Source organism: Lepidochelys kempii, chromosome 3, assembly GCF_965140285.1.
Source record: "Lepidochelys kempii isolate rLepKem1 chromosome 3, rLepKem1.hap1, whole genome shotgun sequence".
Lineage (NCBI taxonomy): Eukaryota > Metazoa > Chordata > Testudines > Cheloniidae > Lepidochelys > Lepidochelys kempii.
Window position 1 is genome coordinate 31877282 of NC_136382.1, and position 21638 is coordinate 31898919.

The 21638-nt window shown below is 45.0% G+C and overlaps 1 protein-coding gene across 1 annotated transcript in view; it reads right to left on the bottom strand.

Moving 5' to 3' along the window:
• The window catches only part of GRHL1 (grainyhead like transcription factor 1), a 59428-nt gene that overhangs the window by 23213 nt on the left and 14577 nt on the right, over window positions 1–21638 (bottom strand). Inside the window, exon 8 of the mRNA XM_078851955.1 lies at window positions 2103–2261. Within this exon, the coding sequence (XP_078708081.1) occupies window positions 2103–2261 (159 nt within the window). The remainder of the gene's footprint in view (window positions 1–2102; window positions 2262–21638) is intronic.

A 21638-nucleotide genomic window follows, 5' to 3' on the forward strand; every position in this document is an offset into this window, starting at 1 on the left:
GGAGGCACTGCTGCAGGTTGGGACACACAACTAATAGAGGTGACCGGTCAAGTCTATTTTTATACTATTTAAACAGAGCTTGAGCCAATATTTGAGTGATCTGTATTGACAGAGATGTGTTCCCTATGTAAGTCCACTTCAGAATCTGGGTGAGGGACTGTCTATGTGCAACAATCATGCTAAGAAATTACATCCTCAACTTGACAATATTTTTTGGGTGCAAAGAGATGCCCACAGATTAAATCTGAAATATATATTTTACAATGCAGGTCAAATGTATGAGGTATAGGGGAGGAGTCATGCAAAGAGAGAAGACAAAATCTAAAGTGAAAAATTATATAAACGGGGTAACTAACTAGATCTGCTGAAATTTATGATGCAGACTAAAACATTTTCCTCTGAAGCAATGAGCGGAGTGTGGATTTGCCAAATTAACAACTGGTTTATTAAAAGCGAGGGAGTTTGGAAGTCTGTTATTTTAGCTTGTAACTGACTGAGGAAAGGTAGTCCAGGAGTTAGGGCACTAGCCTGGGTTCAATTCTCTTCTCCACCACAGACTCTTAGTTTGTGTCACTTAGCCTCCCTAGGTATATCTATACTGCACACTAAGCCCAGGCTCTGACTCAGGTTTGAGCCAAACACTCCCTTCCATTTACACATAAAATAGTTTGGACTTGAGTCCACAAGCACTCAGGACCTGCTATGGGGGTTGGTCAGAGCCCAAGTCCTGCTGTCACTCTGGTCCAAGCCCTGTTCAGTTTGGAAACAGGCCAAACGACAGACCTGAGTCACAAAACCAGGTCCCGCAGTCCCCGGCTTAGTGTGCGGAGCAAAATGAGGATAACAGCACTTCATTTCCTCACAGGGGTGTTGTGGAGGGATAAATACATTAAATTGCGAAGACCTTTTATATACCACTTTTCATCAGAAGAGCTCAAAGAGACAAACCTATTTTTTAAAAATTATTGAGTAAATAGTGAGCAAAAGAAACTCTCAGGAAGAACTAAAGGTAAAATTTTCATAAGTGCCTAATTCCCATTTTCAAATAACTTATGTGTTTAGGAAAAAGTCTGTGGGATTTGGGAGTCAAGTCACTTCGGAGAAAATTTTCACAAGTGCCAAAGACACTATTCTGGCCCTGCTTACAGTATAGCCCCTGTGATGGGGCAGAATAAGGCTGGGTAAGTGTCCATCCATGCATTATAACTGGAGTGATAGTGACAGAAATATTAAGATTAAACATGCAGTGTTAGGCAATTTTTAATGGTAGCCTGCACTTTGGGGTTGAGAGTTCAGAATTTGGTTGGAAGAAGCCCTGGACTCATAGGTGTGCTTTTTGCTGTTCCTGGGAAAGTCTGCCCAGATTTGGATGAGTTGTAAAGCCATGAAAAATTGTCATTTGTGAAAATGTGGTCAAGTTTTTAAAACTTCCACCTCCTACAATGCTGCACTCACAGCTTTAGGTGCTCTACACCTGTGGAGAAAAACCAAACCATAAGCGCCAAGCAGAGCGCTCATAACTGAGGCATTCAAAACTAGTGGAGACTTGAAAATTTTGGCCTCAGTTTCCCCAACTATAAAATGGTATTAGTGATACTTCCCTATCTCACCAGGGCAGTAGGAAAGCCACACACATTACTGGTGAGGTTCTCAGATATTTTTATAATGAGCACACTAAGAAAGCACACAAAGAAATAGAAAATTCCATATTTAGCGATTTTGGTAAAAAATAGACTTGTTTGTTCCCTGCCTCAACAGAATTTCAAGTTTGAACTGAAAACCAAGTATATAGAGTTATTTGCCGTTGGCAACTGTGACATTCAGTATCATCTCCCAATGACCATTCCCAAAGTCAACACTGATTGTGCCTAAAAATGTTTTGCAACACTCCAGCATTCTGAAGGCAGCACATTTGTCTGAGGTCACTTCAGCATCTCTGAACCAGTTTTTTCCCCCTTACAAACGTCAAACACATACGGAGTTTTCAGAGATTATCTAAAATAGCATGTGTTAGAATCATAAAGGAAAAGGTCATTTACACTAAACAGAGCTGGAGGGACAGCCTTCCCCAAGCCCTCATTTCCAAACTGGCCTGAACTTACCTTGTCACAGAAGACTTTAATCTGGCAGTAGGCCCTGTGGATGGGTTTGTTACTCCTGTTATTGTAGCTGTAGGTGTCAATCTGAATGTTCAAGGGCAGCCCTTTAACTCCTTTCTGAGAGGAGAAATCTGTGCTGAGGCAGTTTACAGAAATAAAAACCTGTAAAAGAAGAAAAAAGCTTCCATCAGCAGCAATACATACATTCTTAGTGTTTGCTTCAGCCAGCCATACTGAGTCACAGTGTAACGACTCCACTTGGGTTTACTGTAGGATTTGAATCCAAGACCTTCAGAACTAAAGCGGTGAGTTTCTACCACATAAGCTAAATGACTGCTCGCATGAATCAGTGGATCAGCTACTAATGGGATTACAAAGACCCATCCTCCTAGTGTGGATTACAGCAACAAATATCAAATCTCATGCAGACTCTAGTTAACTTCTGAAGATTTTTATGCCCCAAGAAATATTTTGCCTATTGTAACCCCTTTTTAGGGGAAGAAATCCTTTCAGGCCCCATTTTCACTGGCCAAAAGAACAGTGTTTAAAAACCTTACTTAAAACCGGGGTCAGACATGCTTGCAGCAAGCACAACTGAAATCAGTTTGGATAGTAGCAAAACCATATTAGCTCCATGATCAAATTCTACTCTTGAGACTGATCAGTTTTTAAATAGAGTTATTTAATACGGGTTCCAATCCAGCAAAGACCTAAGGACATACTTAACATACAAGCACTCCCATTGACTGCAGTGAGATTACTTATGGGTCTTAAAGGTAAGCACGAGCCTAAATCTTTACGGGATCAGGGTCTTGAACACTTCCTAGCAGTGTTCACAACATCCTGCTAGCGCTCAGAAAAAGGAAGTGGAATATGAATCCTTTTTCATTATTCAAACTAAATGAAAATGTTAATGGGAAAAGTAATTTTTTTTAAATAATTTGAGTTTCATAATGCAAGGGCATGGGTACAGTTGCAGATGTAGAGTGCTGTGAGTTAAACCCGCCCTCAGAGAGCGTAGTAGGGAAAGCACTGCAGTGTGTTCACACTGGCAGCTGCAAGCACACTGGCATGGCCACATTTGCAGCAGCACTGGGAGCGGTGCATTATGGACAGCTAACCCACAGAGCACCTCTTCCCATTCTGTGGCTGGGGCTTGTGGGAAGAGCGTGGGGGGTGAGGGGCATTTTGGGTCCTGTCCCAATGCCCCGTGATGCATCGCTTCGCATTCCAGCAATCCCTGTGCTTCCGTCCACATTTGGTGCCATCTTTCAAAATTTTTTGTACTGTGCGCTCTGTCTTCCCTTTCAGTCTGCGGGAATGGAGCCCGAACTGCTGAGGAATATGCTGATGGGTCTCGCCAGCACGTCACAAATGGCAGTCGAGTTACTTCTTAAGCTACAAACTGACAGTGAGGAGTCCAGTGATGATGTCGACTTGCATAATGCACATGACACGAGATGGCTTGTAGCATTCATGGACATTCACCGCAGTGGATCGCTGCTTTTGGGCTCGGGAAACAAACACTGAGTAGTGGGATCACATCGTCATGCAAGTCTGGGATGATGAGCAGTGGCTGCAGAACTTTCAGATGAGAAAAGCTACTTTCATGGGACGGTGTGCTGAGCTCGCCCCCACCCTGCGGCGGAAGGACACGAGATTGAGAGCTGCCCTACTGGCAGAGAAGCTGGTGGCTATTGCAATCTAGAAACTGGCAACTCCAGACAGCTACTGATCAGTCACAAACCAGTTTGGAGTGGGAAAGTCGACCGTTGGAATCGTGTTGATGCAAGTTTGCAGGGCCATTAATCGCATCCTGCTCAGAAGAACCATGACTCTGGGTAACATGCACAATATTGTGGCTGGCTTTGCACAAATGGGTTTTCCTAACTGCAGAGAGGCAATAGATGGCACGCACATTCTGGCACCGGACCACGTAGCCTCTGAGTACGTTAATTGGAAGGGGTCTCTCTCTATGGTTCTCCAGGCGCTTGTGGATCACCCTGGGCGTTTCATTGACATTAACGCAGGCTGGTCTGGAAAGGTCCATGATACATGCATCTTTCGGAACACAGGCCTGTTCAGAAAGCTGCAAGCCAGGACTTTCTTCCCAGATCAGAAGATCACCATAGAAAAAGTCAAAATACCCACTGTGATCCTTGGAGACCCCACTTACCCTTTAATGCCGTGACTCACAAAACCCTACACAGGAAGCCTTGACAGCAGCAACGAGCGGTTCAACAGGCTGAGTCGGTGCAGAATGACTGTGGAGTGCGCTTTTGGCCATTTAAAGGGCCGCTGGTGCTGTCTGTATGGGAAGCTAGACCTGGCTGATGACAACATCCACAAGGTTATATCTGCATGCTGTACCCTCCATAACATTTATTAAGGGAAGGGTGGAAAGATTCACTCAGGCATGGACCTCAGAGGTACCAAATCTGGAGGCTGGATTTGAACAGCCAGAGAGCAGGGCAATTAGAGGGTCCCAGCATGTGGCTGCAAGGATTAGAAATGCCTTGAAGGAGTAATCTGAGGCTGAAAGCCACCAGTAATGTTTGCTGCCCTGCATGGGAGTGAAGTGCAATGGTTCCAATGTTAGAAGAAATCTGTTTGCTACACTGACTTGCAGTGCCTGTTGCTTTCCTGGGCTAAGGTATCTTTTACTTAATGCAATAATAAAGAATGTTTTCAAAGCCAAAAAATCCATTTATTAAAAAGAAACAAACGCTTGGGAAACAGAAAGGGCAAGGGGATGCGGTTAGGTGGGGAACAGTACAATCACAGATTTGCATATGTCCTGTTATCATACTCAGCCTTCCTGCAACGAGTGTTGCACTTCTGGCTGGCTAAATGCATGAGATGGGGGTTGAGTGCAGTGGGTAAGGGTCGTAGTTTGCAGGGCTGGGTGGTGAAGCTACAGGTGTTGGATGCAGCTGGTGGCGATAAGAACCTGGATGTTGGGGAAAGTGGATTGGAGGTGACATGGGGGCACAAGGGAAAGAGTTTTGGGACAAGGGCTGCAGTGGGGGAGGGGAGAAGCATGGAAGTGCTTCGCCTGTAGAGCGTCGGCTTGGCACTCCATAATGCTTAGCAGCCGCTCTGTGGTTTGGTGCCGGCAATCCACATTCTGCTGGCGGACCCTCCTTTCACTCTCCCGCCACTCCTGTGCTTTTTGATTTTCATTAAGGGACTGCTGCATTAGTCATGCAGCATGTCCTCTTTGCTTCTATGTGGCCGCTTCCTAATTCTTTGGAGTCTTTTGGCCAGTGATAACACGGACGGCTGAGATCTCAAGGTTGCATCTGTAAAGCCAAAATGCAACACTTAACAGAGGCAGCATTGTTCACACCAGACAGAGCAATGATTCGGTGGTACTTAAAGACAGTCTACACAATAGCAGAAATTGCACGTCCCAAAGCAAGCGCACATAACCCACAGGGGCCCCAAAATGCTGAGTAAGCAGATGGGCAAGTGGGACTGACTGTTTCACGGCTGTGCTGTCCTCTGGGGTTCTGTGCCTTGGAGAGAGCCAACAGCTGCAAGGGGCCCCTATACTGAATACTGTCCCCACATTTTCCACAGGAGTTCGTCCTGGAAGATATCTTACTGCTGAGGGTGACCTGGGAAGCAAGGGAGGATCTTCTACTACAATGCAGCTTCCGCCATGGCCCGTATGCAGCTTGCCCGTGTGCAGCAATGGTCCCCCCGCCCCTCACAGACAGCGGTGTGGACATGTTAGCCTTACTGGGACAAGGAGCACAGTAGCTCTGCCAAGGAACCTGCACAAGCGGATTGCCCAGCTTCTGCATGAGACCTTTGAAGAGATCACTGAGGCAGATTACCACAATGTGAGAGAGAGCACATCAACGCCCTATTCCGCATCTAGGCATGCATGCAGCCCTAACCCTCCTCACCCCAAGAGCCCGCACCGAACAACTTCCTTCCCAAAATAAAAGCCAATTTCCAGGCACCTCCTCTGGTGTTTGTTCTTTCCCAAGCACCGTCCGCTGCGACTGGCTACCTTCCTTCTGGCTTGAAAACAGCTCCTGGCTGCATGCATCTAGGGATACCAGGCTGTCTCCCTCCTCCGCAGCACCCTCACTCCTGCTTTCCTCCTCCTCCTGCCTTGTTGAACTGGGCTCTGAAGTGTCCATGGTGGTCTTCGGAGTGGAGGTGGGGTCACCCCCAAGTATTGCGTCCAGCTCTTTGTAGAAACAGCAGGTCGCAGGGGCAGCATCAGAGCAGTGGTTTGCCTCACGGGCTTTGTGGTAAGCATTCTGCAGCTCCGTCACTTTAACCCTGCACTGCAGTGCGTCCCGGTCATGGCCCCTTTCCATCATGTCCCTTGATATCTGCCCGAAGGTATCGTAATTCCTACGGCTGCAGCGCAGGTGGGATTGGACAGCTTCCTCTCCCAAACACTGATGAGGTCCAGCACCTCGCCATTGCTCCATACTGGAGATCATCTGGAGCGTGGAGGCATGGTCACCTGGAAAGATTCGCTGAGCGCTTCCACGTCTTGCTGACCAAACAGGAAGGGGATTTTCAAAATTCCCAGAGAATTTAAAGGGCGGCTCTGACGGTTGGTCACCTGAGGACAGGGCAGTAGAGTTCAAAGTGATGACCAGAGTGGCTAGAACAGGCATTGTGGGACACTTCTGGAGGCCAATGAGAGAGCATTAATAGACCAGGGCGTCCACACTGGCACAGCAGTGCTCCAGCCGGGGCGCATCAAGCGTTACGCTTCTCGTTGAGGAGCATTACCAGGAGCACTACAGCCGCGGAGTCCAGGCGCTATATGTGCCTTGCAAGTGTGGACGCATCATGAATTAGGGTGCCCAGGGCTACTTTAATGCTCCCTAACTTGCAAGTGTAGCCATGCCCCTAGATCTTAGTAGTAGCAGAGGAATGGAATTTTCTAGTTGTCCTATTTAGGGGCACACTCATTCAAGAATAAAAGATAGGAATCCCTTCCCATCCTCTAAAGAAAGCAAGGATTTCAGAGCCAGAGGCCACAGCAAGTACCTTAACCAAGACTTTGAAAAATATTGCTCCAATATCTAACTGCAAGTTTGTTTTGCTTATTATAATAAACTAAAATTCTAAATATCAGTAGTGAGTGAGGGACCCCTGCTGGTATTTAACTGGTATTACAATTTGCAAATTGAAAACAGCTTACCCAGTTTAAAAAATAAAGGTGTTTTTATGCAGCATTGTTGTCATAAGTTGCAACACGTTTTACAAGTATTATAAAAAGGGGGGTAATCTAGTAAGTATTACAGGTGAGATACAAGTTATTCCTGTTTCCAAGGGATTTTTTATAAGAATACTGTCTGCAGCACTGAGAAGGTAGCTTAATTATGATGAAAGAAGGTGCATATCTGCACTAGATTTGAGGTTCCCTGATAAAATTGTTACTAAAGTTTGATTTTCAAAAATGCACATGCAATTAATATGAACAATGGCATGCACAATTAAGAAACACAGCCAACGTGACTGTGGAGTCAGGAGAGTTTCATGCAAATGGCCAGATACGAAGGTAGCTATTGGCACGCACCCTTACCATAGTATTGCATTATCACTCTAATCGAACACACAAAACAGTGTAGTTTTAAGAGTCAGTCCCTTAATGTCTCTTTGGTTGCCCACAACCTCTGGGAAAAGATCTAGTGTTAAAAACATATGAACTGTTCACACATTTTTCAATAAATATCTATGAATCACTATGGCAGTAGTATGGCAGCTAGCCCCACTTTTGAGAATTTTATAAGAACGAACGAACTACTGCTACCTGACATTTTAGGCTGTGCACTGAATGGATTTTGCATGGAAGCAGCAGCTAAAGCCCTATGATCCTGTCAAATTGATTCTATACACTTTTGTGCAATATTCCAAAGCAACAGTGCTTCAGGTTTTTGATTTGAAGGAGGCAAATATGTAGCTAAATACCATTAGAGCTGGAAAAAGGTTTTAAGAGTTTTAAAAGTAAACCACTTATAGTAAATTCACCAGAATGGTTTGCCAGCTTCTAAGCCACCCACTCCTCCCTGATACCCCACAAGATGGTGTGGGCATATCAACACAGCCAATATTGAGCTATTTATAAGATGCAGTGCAGATCTAGGTCCTGCTCATGTAGCCTGTACTCGGGTAGAAAGCTCTGACTTCGAACAGATGTTTTGTCTGAGTAAAGACTGAAGGATTGGAACACCTGAGAGCATTTTGCATTGTATAAGGGAGCGAGTGGAGGACTGAGGAGTTTCCTCTGGTTTTGGATTTATATAATGGATAATGTTGTCTTATAAGCAGAAGTGTTATTTTTAATTAGTACCGACTCCTAAGGGTTGCATGTATATAGCTTTGTCTGACCATAATGAATGTTTATTGGTGTACGTCCCTTGTGTCTGTATCACTTTAATGAAGTAGGAATATTTGAGAAAAAGCAAAGACTGTTTTCCTCCAGAACACATGTGCAGATACAGCTATTACGACTGGTTTAATAGAGCCTTGGAACTTTCAAAAATATATCATTTAATATTACACCTCTAAGCTCCAAAGCACATGGGGGGAAATCTTTAGACTAGATAGGCATCGATTCCTTAGTGCCATTTTCCTTTGGTTGGGAGGTACTGGCATTCTCAAACTCTAGGTCTCTCTTTTCAGCTTTCTTTGCATTTGCTGGAAGTGGCGGTGGGGAGAGAGGTTTTTGTAAATTCTAATCGACTGACCATGCAGAGCATCCTCAGCACTGTAGTCTGAAGTTAGAAGTTTCTGTCTAGATGCTAGACATGTACAACATTGATGGACTTCAGTATACACATCCCCTATTTAATCCACTAGTTCCATGTGAATTTGCAATTATTCATTTACCAGGTAGCAAGGATTTTTGTTCCATTTGAAAATAGCCTTAATTTGATTAAGTCTGGCTTTAAAGGCTGAATCCATTTCTAGGATAAATATCATTATTCAATCTTCTACATTCTAGAAGAGGGAGAGAGAGAGAGAGAGTCCTAAATCCTAGTCTTTTCTCTCTACCCCTTTTGGATACAACAGGAACCAGTCTAAACTGGCCATATGCAGAAACTCAGCTTAATTCAACATGATGTGTCCAATCCTAGTGTGAGAGTTTCACCCTTTCCATAGCAATATGCTAGTCGTCTGATGCCAAACAGATTGCTTTAAAATCCCACCTGAATGGAGTCTACAACGGTGTTCTTGGGAACAGTTTTTCTAGTTAAGTGTAAACTTGATTTCACAGATCTTGGGAGACAGACCAGTCCTTGCTTACAGACAGCCCCCCAACCTGAAGCAAATACTCTCCAGCAACCACACAACAAAAACACTAACCCAGGAACAGGAGTACTTGTGGCACCTTAGAGACTAACAAATTTATTAGAAGTTAAGTATCCTCACACCTTCTTGTCAGCTGTCTAAATGGGCTATCTTGATTATCACTACAAAAGTTTTTTTCTCCTGCTGATAATAGCTCATCTTAACTAATTAGCCTCTCACAGTTTGTATGGCAACTTCCAACTTATCTGTGTGTATATATATCTTCTTTCTGCATGTTCCATTCTATGCATCTGATGAAGTGGGCTGTAGCCCACGAAAGCTTATGCTCTAATAAATTTGTTAGTCTCTAAGGTGCCACATGTACTCCTGTTCTTTTTGCGGATAAAGACTAGCACGGCTGCTACTCTGAGACTTGATTTCTTTCAGTCACTTGATTCAAATCTGTCCTGAACAAAGTTCTTAAAAAAAAACACAAGGGTGAGTGACTAACCCAGCTACATCCCCACCCCAACATTTTCAGAAGAGAGAAAAATGTAACCACAGAAGTCATTCAGCATCTTTAGCCTGTTCAGCAAGATTCCTCTTCAGCTGTCCAACCTATTTTTCTGAGGGCAGTTCCACATTCTTGGCTAGATTAAGATTTGCTTGTTACTTTTCAAAAACATTTTCATTTTCATCTTACCTCCCAGGATTCAGCTTTAAAAAGAGATGGCATTTAAAAAGCACAGGATCGTCAGCCCCAAATGTTCAAAACCCATGGGTCAGGCCCCAGAAAGTAAATAGCTTGGCTTAAAAAGCATGAGATTGTTACTGAAAAAGAGAGACATTTTGGGTTATTTTTGCCTTCTCATTTTGAGATGTTAGGCGATACCCGCATCATATTTTTAAATTTGTCTCTGCCACCAAGAGGTCCAGAAACTTACTTTTATTCTTAAAGGAAAGTTGAAATTCCCCCCTAATCACACAGCTCCTGGAGCTGGGAATTTGAGGGGGGGGAAATATTGTGAGTGTTGGCAATACTGCATATACAATTTAGTATCAGGGAAGATGCATGTATGTGTTAACTTTTATTTTACACTTCTATAGTCCTTTCCATCAGAGACTCTCAAAAAACATTACCAACAGTAATTAAGTTAGCTTCCCAATGCCCCTTTGAGGTCTGTAAGTATTATTCCTATTTTACAGAGCGGAAAAGTGAAGCAACAAGATTAAAGCAACTTCTCCAAGGTCACAGAGGAAGCCTATGGCAAAGCAGAGCAGAGAATCCAGATCTCAGGACTCTCAGTCTGTGCTTTAACCACAAGACCATCTCATATTTCAAGGAAACCTACTGTACCTACCCTAAAATCTACAAGAAACACATCATTAATTTTAACAAACGCAGGGATCTTTAAAAAAAATTGATAAATTAAGTCAGAATATCTGTGATGTGCCCTCAAGGAAGAGCAGCAGATGCAGCCAAGAACTTTTCCACATAGCAGTTTTTACTAACAAGACCTGCCTTTCAAACAAACCAGGAAAAATGAAAAAGTGTAATTAAAGCACAATCAAAGCACTGCAGAAGCTTCCCGGTCACTGAGCTGAAGAATAGCTTCTTAATGAAGTCCTGTGTGCCCAAATCCCTTCTCTTCAGTTTATCTTGGCACCACACAAATGATTCCCACAATTTAATTTAGTCAGAAGCCTAAATAGTGGAGCTTTCAAATGAAGGTAAATGATGTTCACTGTATACATAGTAATAAAAAACAGGAGTCACCAAAAAGCAAGCAAACAAAATGGTTTGGGAGATATTTATACTCCCGGATCAGGGCCCAATCCAGTGTGGCAATTCCTATGCTCCTAATATTCACTGTGGTTTTATTTTTTGAACTACTGCAGGCAAATCAAATCCTATTAATTTCCATGCATGCTACATTATTCTTGTACCCAGAAGAGTAAGATACGGTCCAACAATTCAAAGACACATTAGGTACTGTTTTTATAGTCAACATTCAGATAAAGCTCCAATTCTTTTCTAATATACCTGAAGGCAAAGTGCCTCTAGTTTTTGACAGAAAGTTCTGCAGCCTCATTTGCATCTCTTCAGCTACGTGCAAGTTTAAGCTTTCACAGATTCCAAGCCCAGAAAGGACCACTATGATCATCTAGTCTCACCTTCTGTATAACACAGCCCATAGAACTTCTCTATAATAATTCCTGAAGCGTATCTTTTAGAAAAAAAAAGAAATCATTGATAAAGAATCCACCACAATCCTTAATAAGTTGTTCCAATGGTTAATTACTCTTACTGTTAAAAACATATGCCTTCTTTCCAGTCTGAATGCATCTAGCTTCAGCTTCCGGCCACTGGATTGGGTTATACTTTTCTCCAGTCACATCCTGGAGACCAACCCAGACCTCGACCCTCACTCCCCACCCTCAAAACTCCTGCACAGCCCATCATCAAATATTTGTTCCTCATGTAGGTACTTATATAGACTATAATCAAATCACCACTCAACCTTCTCTTTAGGTTACTGTACCAAAGTCTTCATTAGCTCCACATGCAGAGGGCATGCTCACCAACTTATTCTGCACAGACTTATTTCCCAACAGAATATCCTCACATTTATCAGATGTGAATGGTCTTCACTGAAGACTGGCTCCTTGGCAAGTATGAGGTTTTCAGTTTAGCAGTTCTGACTCAAAGTTCAGAAATAAGTACTGGAATAATTTCCTTAAGGTAACACTCGCTCCAATAAGTCAGCCAATTTTTAAGTGTACTTTAGAGCCAACAGCCATCTGGAGAATATTTAAGCCCAGTGTGTATTTAATTCATGGAGTTCACACTGTGAACAGGAACTTGAAGTGTGCAAGGCACCACCAAATTTCCACTTTGGGCTCTATTCACAGATGCTTAAAATACTTGGGTAGGCCTCCCTCGAGCCTTGGCATGCAGAGGCTAAGCAGGTATTCCTCCCCCCCCCCCCAATCTACAATACAGGATACCCTCCTTAGCAACTGACAGTGGTTTACTGTGCTTTGAGTAGGGCTGCTCTTTGGCACTGCAGCAGGGAGCATTGAGCGAAGGGTGGGGCAGCATGTGCTATATGCTGGACCAGCCAGCACACAGGAGCGCACACAGGCAAATCGGTCCACTCCCTGGGCTCAGCGGTGCAGTGCCATGCGATGTGGCCTGGCTGCCACTGGCTCACACCACATGTTCTGCTCACCCAAGATGCTTTTAGTTTTTGGTTTGACTCAGACTTCTTGCATCAATCCAGAGTATCTGGAATTCATGTGATCAAGTTTATGCTATTTCTAGCTCATTAGTTAGAGGCAGGTTAAACTGTAACAAGCACCTTCTTAAGGGTTTCATTTGGATACTTTATTCTTCTTGAATTCCAGTCCTAAAATGTTAGGGAATATTCCTGTGTCCTCCTAAATAGGTATAACATTCCATCAGAGAACTGACTGTATATGCTGTACCTAGCATCTTGGGATCCTTTGGGTGGATAGTCACTATAACTAGGCTTGGAATTTTAATTGGTAAATGTTGGTTTTGCCATACACATACAAACCACCCCAAAAATATTTCTATCAATAAATCAAAATGTACAGGGCAAAATAGCAAAAACGCTGTTGAGAACCTAGAGTCTAAATCCAGTGATTTAGACTTATGAATTGGGCTGGTTACAAATGGACTAGCAAATGAATAGTAAAAACATGTATGATTGATTGAAAAATATTTACTTTGTATATTTTGACATATGATTTAACAATTTGTGTTTTAACAGTTTATAAAATTTTTACTTTTGAATCTCACTGTCTACTGTCATTAAATAAGTTCGATCCCCATAATTTCCTGCAACTGAAAATTTAAAAAAGCTTAAAACAAACTGATATTATGTCAAAATTATATTTAAAAAATTTGAATTCTGCCAATCCTGTCTATAACAAGCCACCACTGCCTGTTTGGATTGATCTCCACACCAAATACTGTTCACAGGAACAAATCTTAGCCTCACCAAATGTCTTCGAATAAGGAGAGGCCCATCAGGTCTTAGCTTGCCCTAACTTAGCTTACTTAGGAGGCCTTCACTTGCCTTCTCTGGAGACAGTGCACTAGTTTATATGGTCTCTTTGCTGGGCTGCAGAAAGACTGTCACACTAAAACTATCCCTGCATAAGCACAAATGTAACTAGGATGCCTACAGTACCTTTCTTGCCATGGTCTGGGGGGATGCAAACTCCAGGGCAAGCCCCCGCCTGGACCAAAATTTAAAAGCGTACAGCAAGAGGATGCAGAAAAGAAGATGTGGGAGCTCCTCACCACTTCTTTTAAGTGGGAGCCAATAAAGCCAGTACATTTGTCCAGACTCAATAAAAGGGTTTGAGGACTATTCAGGTAAGGGATAGTCAGGCAAATTTATTATTCTGCCTGCACTAGTTCACTCATAAGATTGTTATGTCTGTGATTGTGTAGTGAGAGCACTCATATACTTCAGAGATGGAAGACATAGATGTGCCTAGACTGACACCACCACAGCTTCATGATACTCTGTCAGCATCTGGACATAAAATGGTATTCTGGGCATGGAAAAGAGATTCTAACAGAGAGCTGCTGGTAGCTTTGCCTTCTGTTCATGGAGTCAACTCAGTCTTGCAAAAAGGGTTATATTACAACTTCTTTTGATGAACGGTTGACTAAGCAGCTTTAGGCCTGGATTCCACCCAAGTCATTCATTGCCCACCCAAAGAAAAGCTGCATTAAAGCAGAGAGATTTTTAATTTAATACAGATGGCCCTAAGTAAGTTGTTTTTCTAAGACCACCTTCAGTAAGTATTGTGAAAACAAAGGGAAAAAATCTAAGAGACAAACTGACAACTCTTGCTGGGAACATTTTCGCTTCTAAAAAAGACAGTGCTCATGAAGACCAAACAAGATGTAGCCAATTTTGATGCTGTCACAATATTTATTCCTTTACCTCCCACATGCTTCATGGTTTTTGCATCACAGGGAGGGGAAGCCAGGGGAGCAGACATGGAGATAAAAATTGGGCAACACATGCATGTGTGGGCTTCACACCCAATATATGGATTGTTTGGTAGATGTGCAGTCCTGTTGCATGTGTTATGGCATCACTCTGGGTATCCCAAGAACCAGTCTATCCAGAATCTACAGTGGCAGGACTGGTGAAAATGGAAACAGGAAGAAAGTTCCACGAAGGACATTCAGCAAGGGCATGAGACAGAACAATACAGCAACATCCAAAGCTGAAATCTTGCCATGGAATGAGTGCGTTAGTTCAAGTTTGACAACTATGGATGGGGAGGAAAACCTTCAATTTTCCACAGCAAAAATAGATATTTCAAGACATTCAGTTAGCTCTTCTTCTAATGGAACATCCCAAGGCTGTCGGTACCTGTTACCACTGGGCAGCAAAACGTGATAACTCCACGGAAAAAAAAAAAAAAAAAAGCTTAGATCACCAAGTCCTGTGTTGTATTGCACAGGATCTGTTTTAATGCATCAGAACTTAAATCAAAAATTTGCGTCCAGCTTGCAAGTGGTTAAGAATGAGTGAAACTTGGGTTTGTGCTCCAGAATTCCAGGATAAATTATTTAAAAATCCGTTCCTCAGAAATGTGTACGTTTACTATGACTTCCTCTCCACACTTCATATGCTGCACTCACTTTTGCCCCATGTATTTGTGGTTTTACAGCCTTTGCTTTAACCTGACACCTTTCTTTTATTGGAAATGCAAATAGGCATTTGACTCACCATCCGCCCATTCACATTTCACAGTTTCATTCCCAAACTAACCAAACCTGTACCTTCATAATGCAACCAAAGATGTCAACACCTTATTTTAATGAGGCATATGACTGATGGTTCATTAGAATGGCATCCATATATATACATGCAATATTCACATAGAAAGTTAAAATTGTTCCTACAGTGAACGCCAAACAAAAATTATGCTAGAATGTATTAAAATAGTATCTCAGACCCACCCAGACAAAAATAAGTCTTCGTCAAATCACAGTGAGTGATCCACCCTCTTCAGAAAAGTCAGTTCAGTGAAACAGACTCCTGCTTACTGCAATACATGGGCAGGTTCCACTGTACAGAGAACACCCATGCTAGGCAGCCTCCTGTTTCAAGAGACCAGCCCAAACTATCTACAAATGGTTTGGGACAATTCTTCTCCACCTTTAGTAGAGCAATTAAACAGCTGATTGTCTGTCATTTAAGATGTCACTGAAGTCAGGTTTCCCTGCAGCTTTTCTTAGGCAGGAAAGAGTGAAAAAAATACTAAAACTATGTCCAATTTCCGGGATCACTCACAATAAAGGTTCTCTGGCACCAAATGCCAGAAGTGCTGTACATATTACTACCTTCTGTACCCTAGCTTTAATGAACACAAGTGAGGGAATGTCTACACTTCAATTAAACACCCACGGTTGGGCTGGGTCAGCTGACTCTGGCTCATGGGGCTTGGACTATGAGACTGTAAAACTGAGATGCAGACATTTGGCTTGGGCTGGAGCCCAAGCTCTGGGACTCAGCCAGAGCCCAATCATCTGCACCTCAGTTTTACAGCCCCACGACCCCAAGTCAGCTAATGCCAGCCATGGGTGTTCAACTGCAGTTCAGACATAACCTGGCCTAAGGGACATCTACCTTGGAACTGCAGGAAGCTATGCTGTTGATTTAGAAGGTGGGTCTCTTTAGCCAGCACAAAATTGCATTGGAGCACTATACTGTTAAAGATGTCATTTGTACCGGATATAAAATCCCACAGATAAAATCGCTTGTGTTCACTGAAGCATCCCATGGAATCTTTATAAGAGGAGTGTTAATATCTGTATCCTTGTCAAGTTCCAAACTGGGTAAGTCCATTCTGTCTAGCTACATCTCTCCCACAGTTTGAGCTGAGCAGGCTTCCTTGCCCCAAACTACTGGCTAGTACTATTAAACTGCTATTACCTTTCACTCAAGAAGTGGCCATATTTCCACACGTGGGAAATGATCCCTGGATATTGTCAGCCTTGTACAGTAGAATATATGGATAACAGAGGATTTAAAAAAAATCAGGGGAGCCAGTTCAGAGCCATTAGACTCCAGATTCCAAAGTATGATGGCTAATTCGGATTCCTGCATAGCCAGCCAGCCTTGAGGAAGCCTGACTGGCTGCATTAGCCAACTCTCACAGACTTGAAACCAGGCCATGCCCCCAAAATTTAAGGGTCAGGATGTTCTGCACATCTAATGTCACACCAGTAGAGGTGGTGGGACAGTGGCGCTTGTTGTGACTGGAAAAATGGAGAGTGCTGGGGCCAGGCCATAAGATTTTTATATAGAGACCATATTTTTGACAGTGAGGGCACCAGTGATGATATTCACGGTTATTAAAGCAGTACCTAGAGGCTTCACCTGAGAGGAGAGAGCCATAGAGTAAGAGATAGTTCCTAGCCCAAACAGCTTACAGTCTAAGTCAGGGCTGAGCAAACTTTTTGTCCCAAGGACCACATCTGGGAATAGAAATTGTATGGCAGGCCATGAATACTCACAAAGCTGGGGTTGCGGTGCGAGAGGGGGTGAGGACTCTGCCTGAGGTTGCGGGCTCTGGGGTGGAACTGGGGATGAGGAGTTTGGGGTGCAGAAGGGTGCTCCTGAGGGCAGGAGGAAGATCAGGGCTGGGGCAGGGTTTTGGGGTGTGGGAAGGAGTGCAGGCTCCAGCTGGGGGTACGGGCTGCGAGGTGTGCCTGGGGATAAGAGGTTTGCGGTGCAGAAAGGTGCTCTGGTCTGAGATCAAGGAGTTTGGAGGTTGGGAGGAGAATCAGGGCTGGGGCAGGGGGTTGAGGCAAGGGGGAGGCTCAGGGATGCAGGCTTGTGGCGGCTCTTACCTCAAGCGGCTCCCAGAAGCAGCAGCATGCCCTTCTCCAGCTCCTACGCAGAAGCATGGCCAGCCAGTCTGCACGCTGCCCTGTCCACAAGCACTGCCCCCACAGGCCACAGTTCCTGGCCAATGGGAGCTGCGGGGTCAGTGCTTGGGGAAGAGGCAGTGTGCAGAGCGGAGCCTCATGGGTGCCCCTACATGTAGGAGCCAGAGGGGGCCACGCCGCTGCTTACAGGAGCCAGGTGGAGCAGCCCCCGACCCTGCTCCCTGGCTGGAGCACCAGAGGGGGGCCATACCACTACTTCTAAGAGCTGTGTGGAGACAGGGCCAACTCTAGGCACCAGCAAAACAAGCAGGTGCTTAGGGCGGCACATTTCTAGGGGCGGCATTCCAGCCCCCGCCACCCCAGCTAGCCTCTGCCTGCTCCCCTGAGCATGCCACCGCCGCTCTGCTTCTCCCTCCTCCCTCCCAGGCTTGCCAGGCTTGAAACAGTATTCCCACAGTATTCTTGCCAACAAGTTAAAGAAGTATGGGCTGGATGAATGGACTATAAGGTGGACAGAAAGCTGGCTAGATTGTCGGGCTCAACGGGTAGTGATCAATGGCTCCATGTCTAGTTGGCAGCCGGTATCAAGTGGAGTGCCCCAGGGGTCGGTCCTGGGGCCGGTTTTGTTCAATATCTTCATAAATGATCTGGAGGATGGTGTGGATTGCACCCTCAGCAAGTTTGCAGATGACACTAAAGTGGGAAGAGTGGTAGATACGCTGGAGGGTAGGGATAGGATACAGAGGGACCTAGACAAATTGGAGGATTGGGCCAAAAGAAATCTGATGAGGTTCAACAAGGACAAGTGCAGAGTCCTGCACTTAGGACAGAAGAATCCAATGCACCGCTACAGACTAGGGACCGAATGGCTCGGCAGCAGTTCTGCGGAAAAGGACCTAGGGGTTACAGTGGACGAGAAGCTGGATATGAGTCAACAGTGTGCCCTTGTTGCCAAGAAGGCCAATGGCATTTTGGGATGTATAAGTAGGGGCATTGCCAGAAGATCGAGGGACGTGATCGTTCCCCTCTATTCGACATTGGTGAGGCCTCATCTGGAGTACTGTGTCCAGTTTTGGGCCCCACACTACAAGAAGGATGTGGAAAAATTGGAAAGAGTCCAGCAGAGGGCAACAAAAATGATTAGGGGACTGGAACACATACTTATGAGGAGAGGCTGAGGGAACTGGGGATGTTTAGTCTTCAGAAGAGAAGAATGAGGGGGGATTTGATAGCTGCTTTCAACTACCTGAAAGGGGGTTCCAAAGAGGATGGCTCTAGACTGTTCTCAGTGGTAGCAGATGACAGAACAAGGAGTAATGGTCTCAAGTTGCAGTGGGGGAGATTTAGGTTGGATATTAGGAAAAAATTTTTCACTAGGAGGGTGGTGAAACACTGGAATGCGTTACCTAGGGAGGTGGTGGAATTTCCTTCCCTAGAAGTTTTTAAGGTCAGGCTTGACAAAGCCCTGGCTCGGCTTTGGCACGCCCGGGGGAGTTAGGGCGGAGGGGGCACGAAAAAAAAAGCGGGGGCGGCAAAAATCCTAGAGCCATCCCTGTGTGGAGCAGCCCCCGACTCTTCTCCCCAGCTAGAGCGGGACAAGCCCCAGACCCCGCTCCCCAGCAAGAGCTTGAGGGCCAGATTAAAATGGCTGGCAGGCCAAACCTTGCCCATGGGCCATAGTTTGCCCACCCCTGGTCTAAGTAGACAAGGCAGAGGAAAGGTAGGAGCAAGGAAGTGCTATTGTCCTTATTTACAGATAGAGAATGCAGGCAAAGAAAGTAAGTGACTTGTTCAAGGGGACATGCAGTCTGGGGTAGAACAAGGGGCTGAACCCAGATCTGCCAAGTCCTAACCCAGCGGGTGAATCACGCTTCCCATTCTTCCCATGTGATCAATGGCATCAGCCATGTACACCTGATGCCCTCACCAGCACCCTGCCCATTCATCCATCCCCCCGGCTCCAAACTTCTGAGCAGCATCAAGCAGCTTCGCTGGTTAAGCCACCAGCCATAAAACAATCGTTTTCCCCCATGTCACATTCTTCCTCTCACACACCACCTTCCAAATTAAGTAATTCAGAAGTGAAGGTGGGGAAATATTTAGTCAAAGATCTCACATCTATCACTGGCTCATACAAGCTGGCAGGGCCACCTTCAGCATTTCCCAGCCTTCATTTCAGTATTCTCTCCCCCCTTCAGTTCCAATGCATTTTCCATGATATCTTTCAATCTTCCTTCATTCCGCCTCCCACCCACTCCAAAAATGAAACCCCTGTGGAAGGATTCTCCCCTGCCTCTCAGACCAGGCTTCCTCCTGCCCTTCTGGAGCACCCTCAGCTCTTCACCACCCCAGGGGAAGGCAGCACCAGGGTCTCACCCTTTATAGGGTTTAACAGTCCGCTGCTCAGCCCAGTGAATATCCTGACCCACCTACTCCACTATCATTGTGCGGCTTTCTCGAGGCTCTTTGTGCTGTCTCAGAGTAGCCTGCAGGGGGCATTGGGGAGCTGCTGCAGGGATAGTAGTAGAGTACAACAGAACCTGCTTCTCTACACCATTTGATTTTGGAGTTACAAGCTCCTCCCACACGTTTACATACATGAGTGCACAGACAGTGCACAAACACGGTCAGCTACAATGTCACTGTCTTTGCTCAGAGCATCACTATATCCTGCATCAGGTCTCTGATGCATCACAGTGCCAACGCACATGCAAAGCTCTGGGGTTGCAGCTGCCCAGTTACAGGGCATTCTCCCTGCAGAATACCGGAAAGAACCGGGCAGCACTCAGTGCAATGCACACTATCCCTTAAACACCTGTTTCAAGCTACTTCAGTTTCATGAAATAAGCGTTTTCTGTTTCATACACTGAAATGCAGGAATCTGTAGGCTTTTCATGTTTAAAAGACAAAGAATATTTTCATGCCATAACAGTGTCATCACATTTTACAAAATCCATGGTGCATACAAACTCCATTAGAAAATGTACATTTCCATGGCCGACTTCTCTTTTCTTTTGACAAAGCATCTCCGCAGCTGTGGATTGTTACTCCCAGGAGCCCCACGTCAAGGATGCGTGCTGGGAAGAAAGGCTATGTACCCACAATGCGCTGTATCACAGTTGCTGGAGGCAGTGTCATGGGATATTTTACTTCACGCTTCTAAAAAACACATTTATAGGTGTCAGTCCAGTGCTCAGGTTGCCTATCCCATAAATTACATCATACACACGAACGAAGACCTGAGCTTGGCAAGACAACTGATATCAGGGGCGTGCACGAGGGGAGGTGGGGGAAGAGAGAAGCAGCAACACAAACTCCCCCCAGTAATCGTTGAGGGCACAGAACTCCTCTGGCCTTGGTCCTGCGGGGGAGGGAAGAGCAAGTGCCTGCCAGGGCTAGGATGGGGGGCATAGAACATGCCCCCCCAAAAGGCATCAAAGTTAAAATTCTGCGCATGCCCCTGGCTGGTATGGATGCACAGCACCCACCACCATTTGCAACTTTCTCTAACACAGGCAAATCTCTAACATTCAGCAACAGCCCAAGCCATTCCCACAGAAGACTAGAAACCAGAATGAGTGGGGGAGGGGGAAAGAAAGCCACACAGTATCCCGGGATGAATCCTTTGGCTATGGGCCTACCATTTCAGATAACGGAAGGGGCTGAGTAAGCACCCACCAGATAATCAAGGCTCCACTGTATATCAGTTTGTTAAGCGCTTTATCAGTGTACTATCACTGTCATCATTAAAAATAAAGCATTGTACTTATTGCTTTGAAGGACTTCCCTGTAGCATGGGAAGCTCAACTCTTGCCTCATTCCCCACCCTCTCCATACACTGCACCACACAAGCTTTTGTAAAAAAAGTGAGATAAATGAACCATGCAATAAAAATTGTTGAAATTGGCTCAGTCTCCTCCTGATAAGATCACAGTGTTGGGAAAGAGCTACAGCTCCCTCGATGAGTAAGCTGATCAAGATTCACTGTCAAATGCATTTGCTCAAGGGGGGAAAAAAAAAAAACCCAACAAGGTTTAAATAGGAGATGTAGAAACCCAGTGTGCTTGTTACAAAGGCAATCCTTTGTGGATCTGTCTCATGTAAAACCGTAGGGTATGTGGCAGCTGGAAGGGAGCCTCCCAGTCAGGGCAGACAGACTCCAGCCGAGTGCATTACAAATAGCTGCATGGCTGTTGCACTGGGTCTGAGCTTGGGGTGGCTGGACACTGTTAGAGCCGTAATCTCCCCACTGCTATTTGTAGAGTGCTACCTTGAGCCCAGCAGCACAAGTGGCTCCCCAGGCTGGGAGCCTC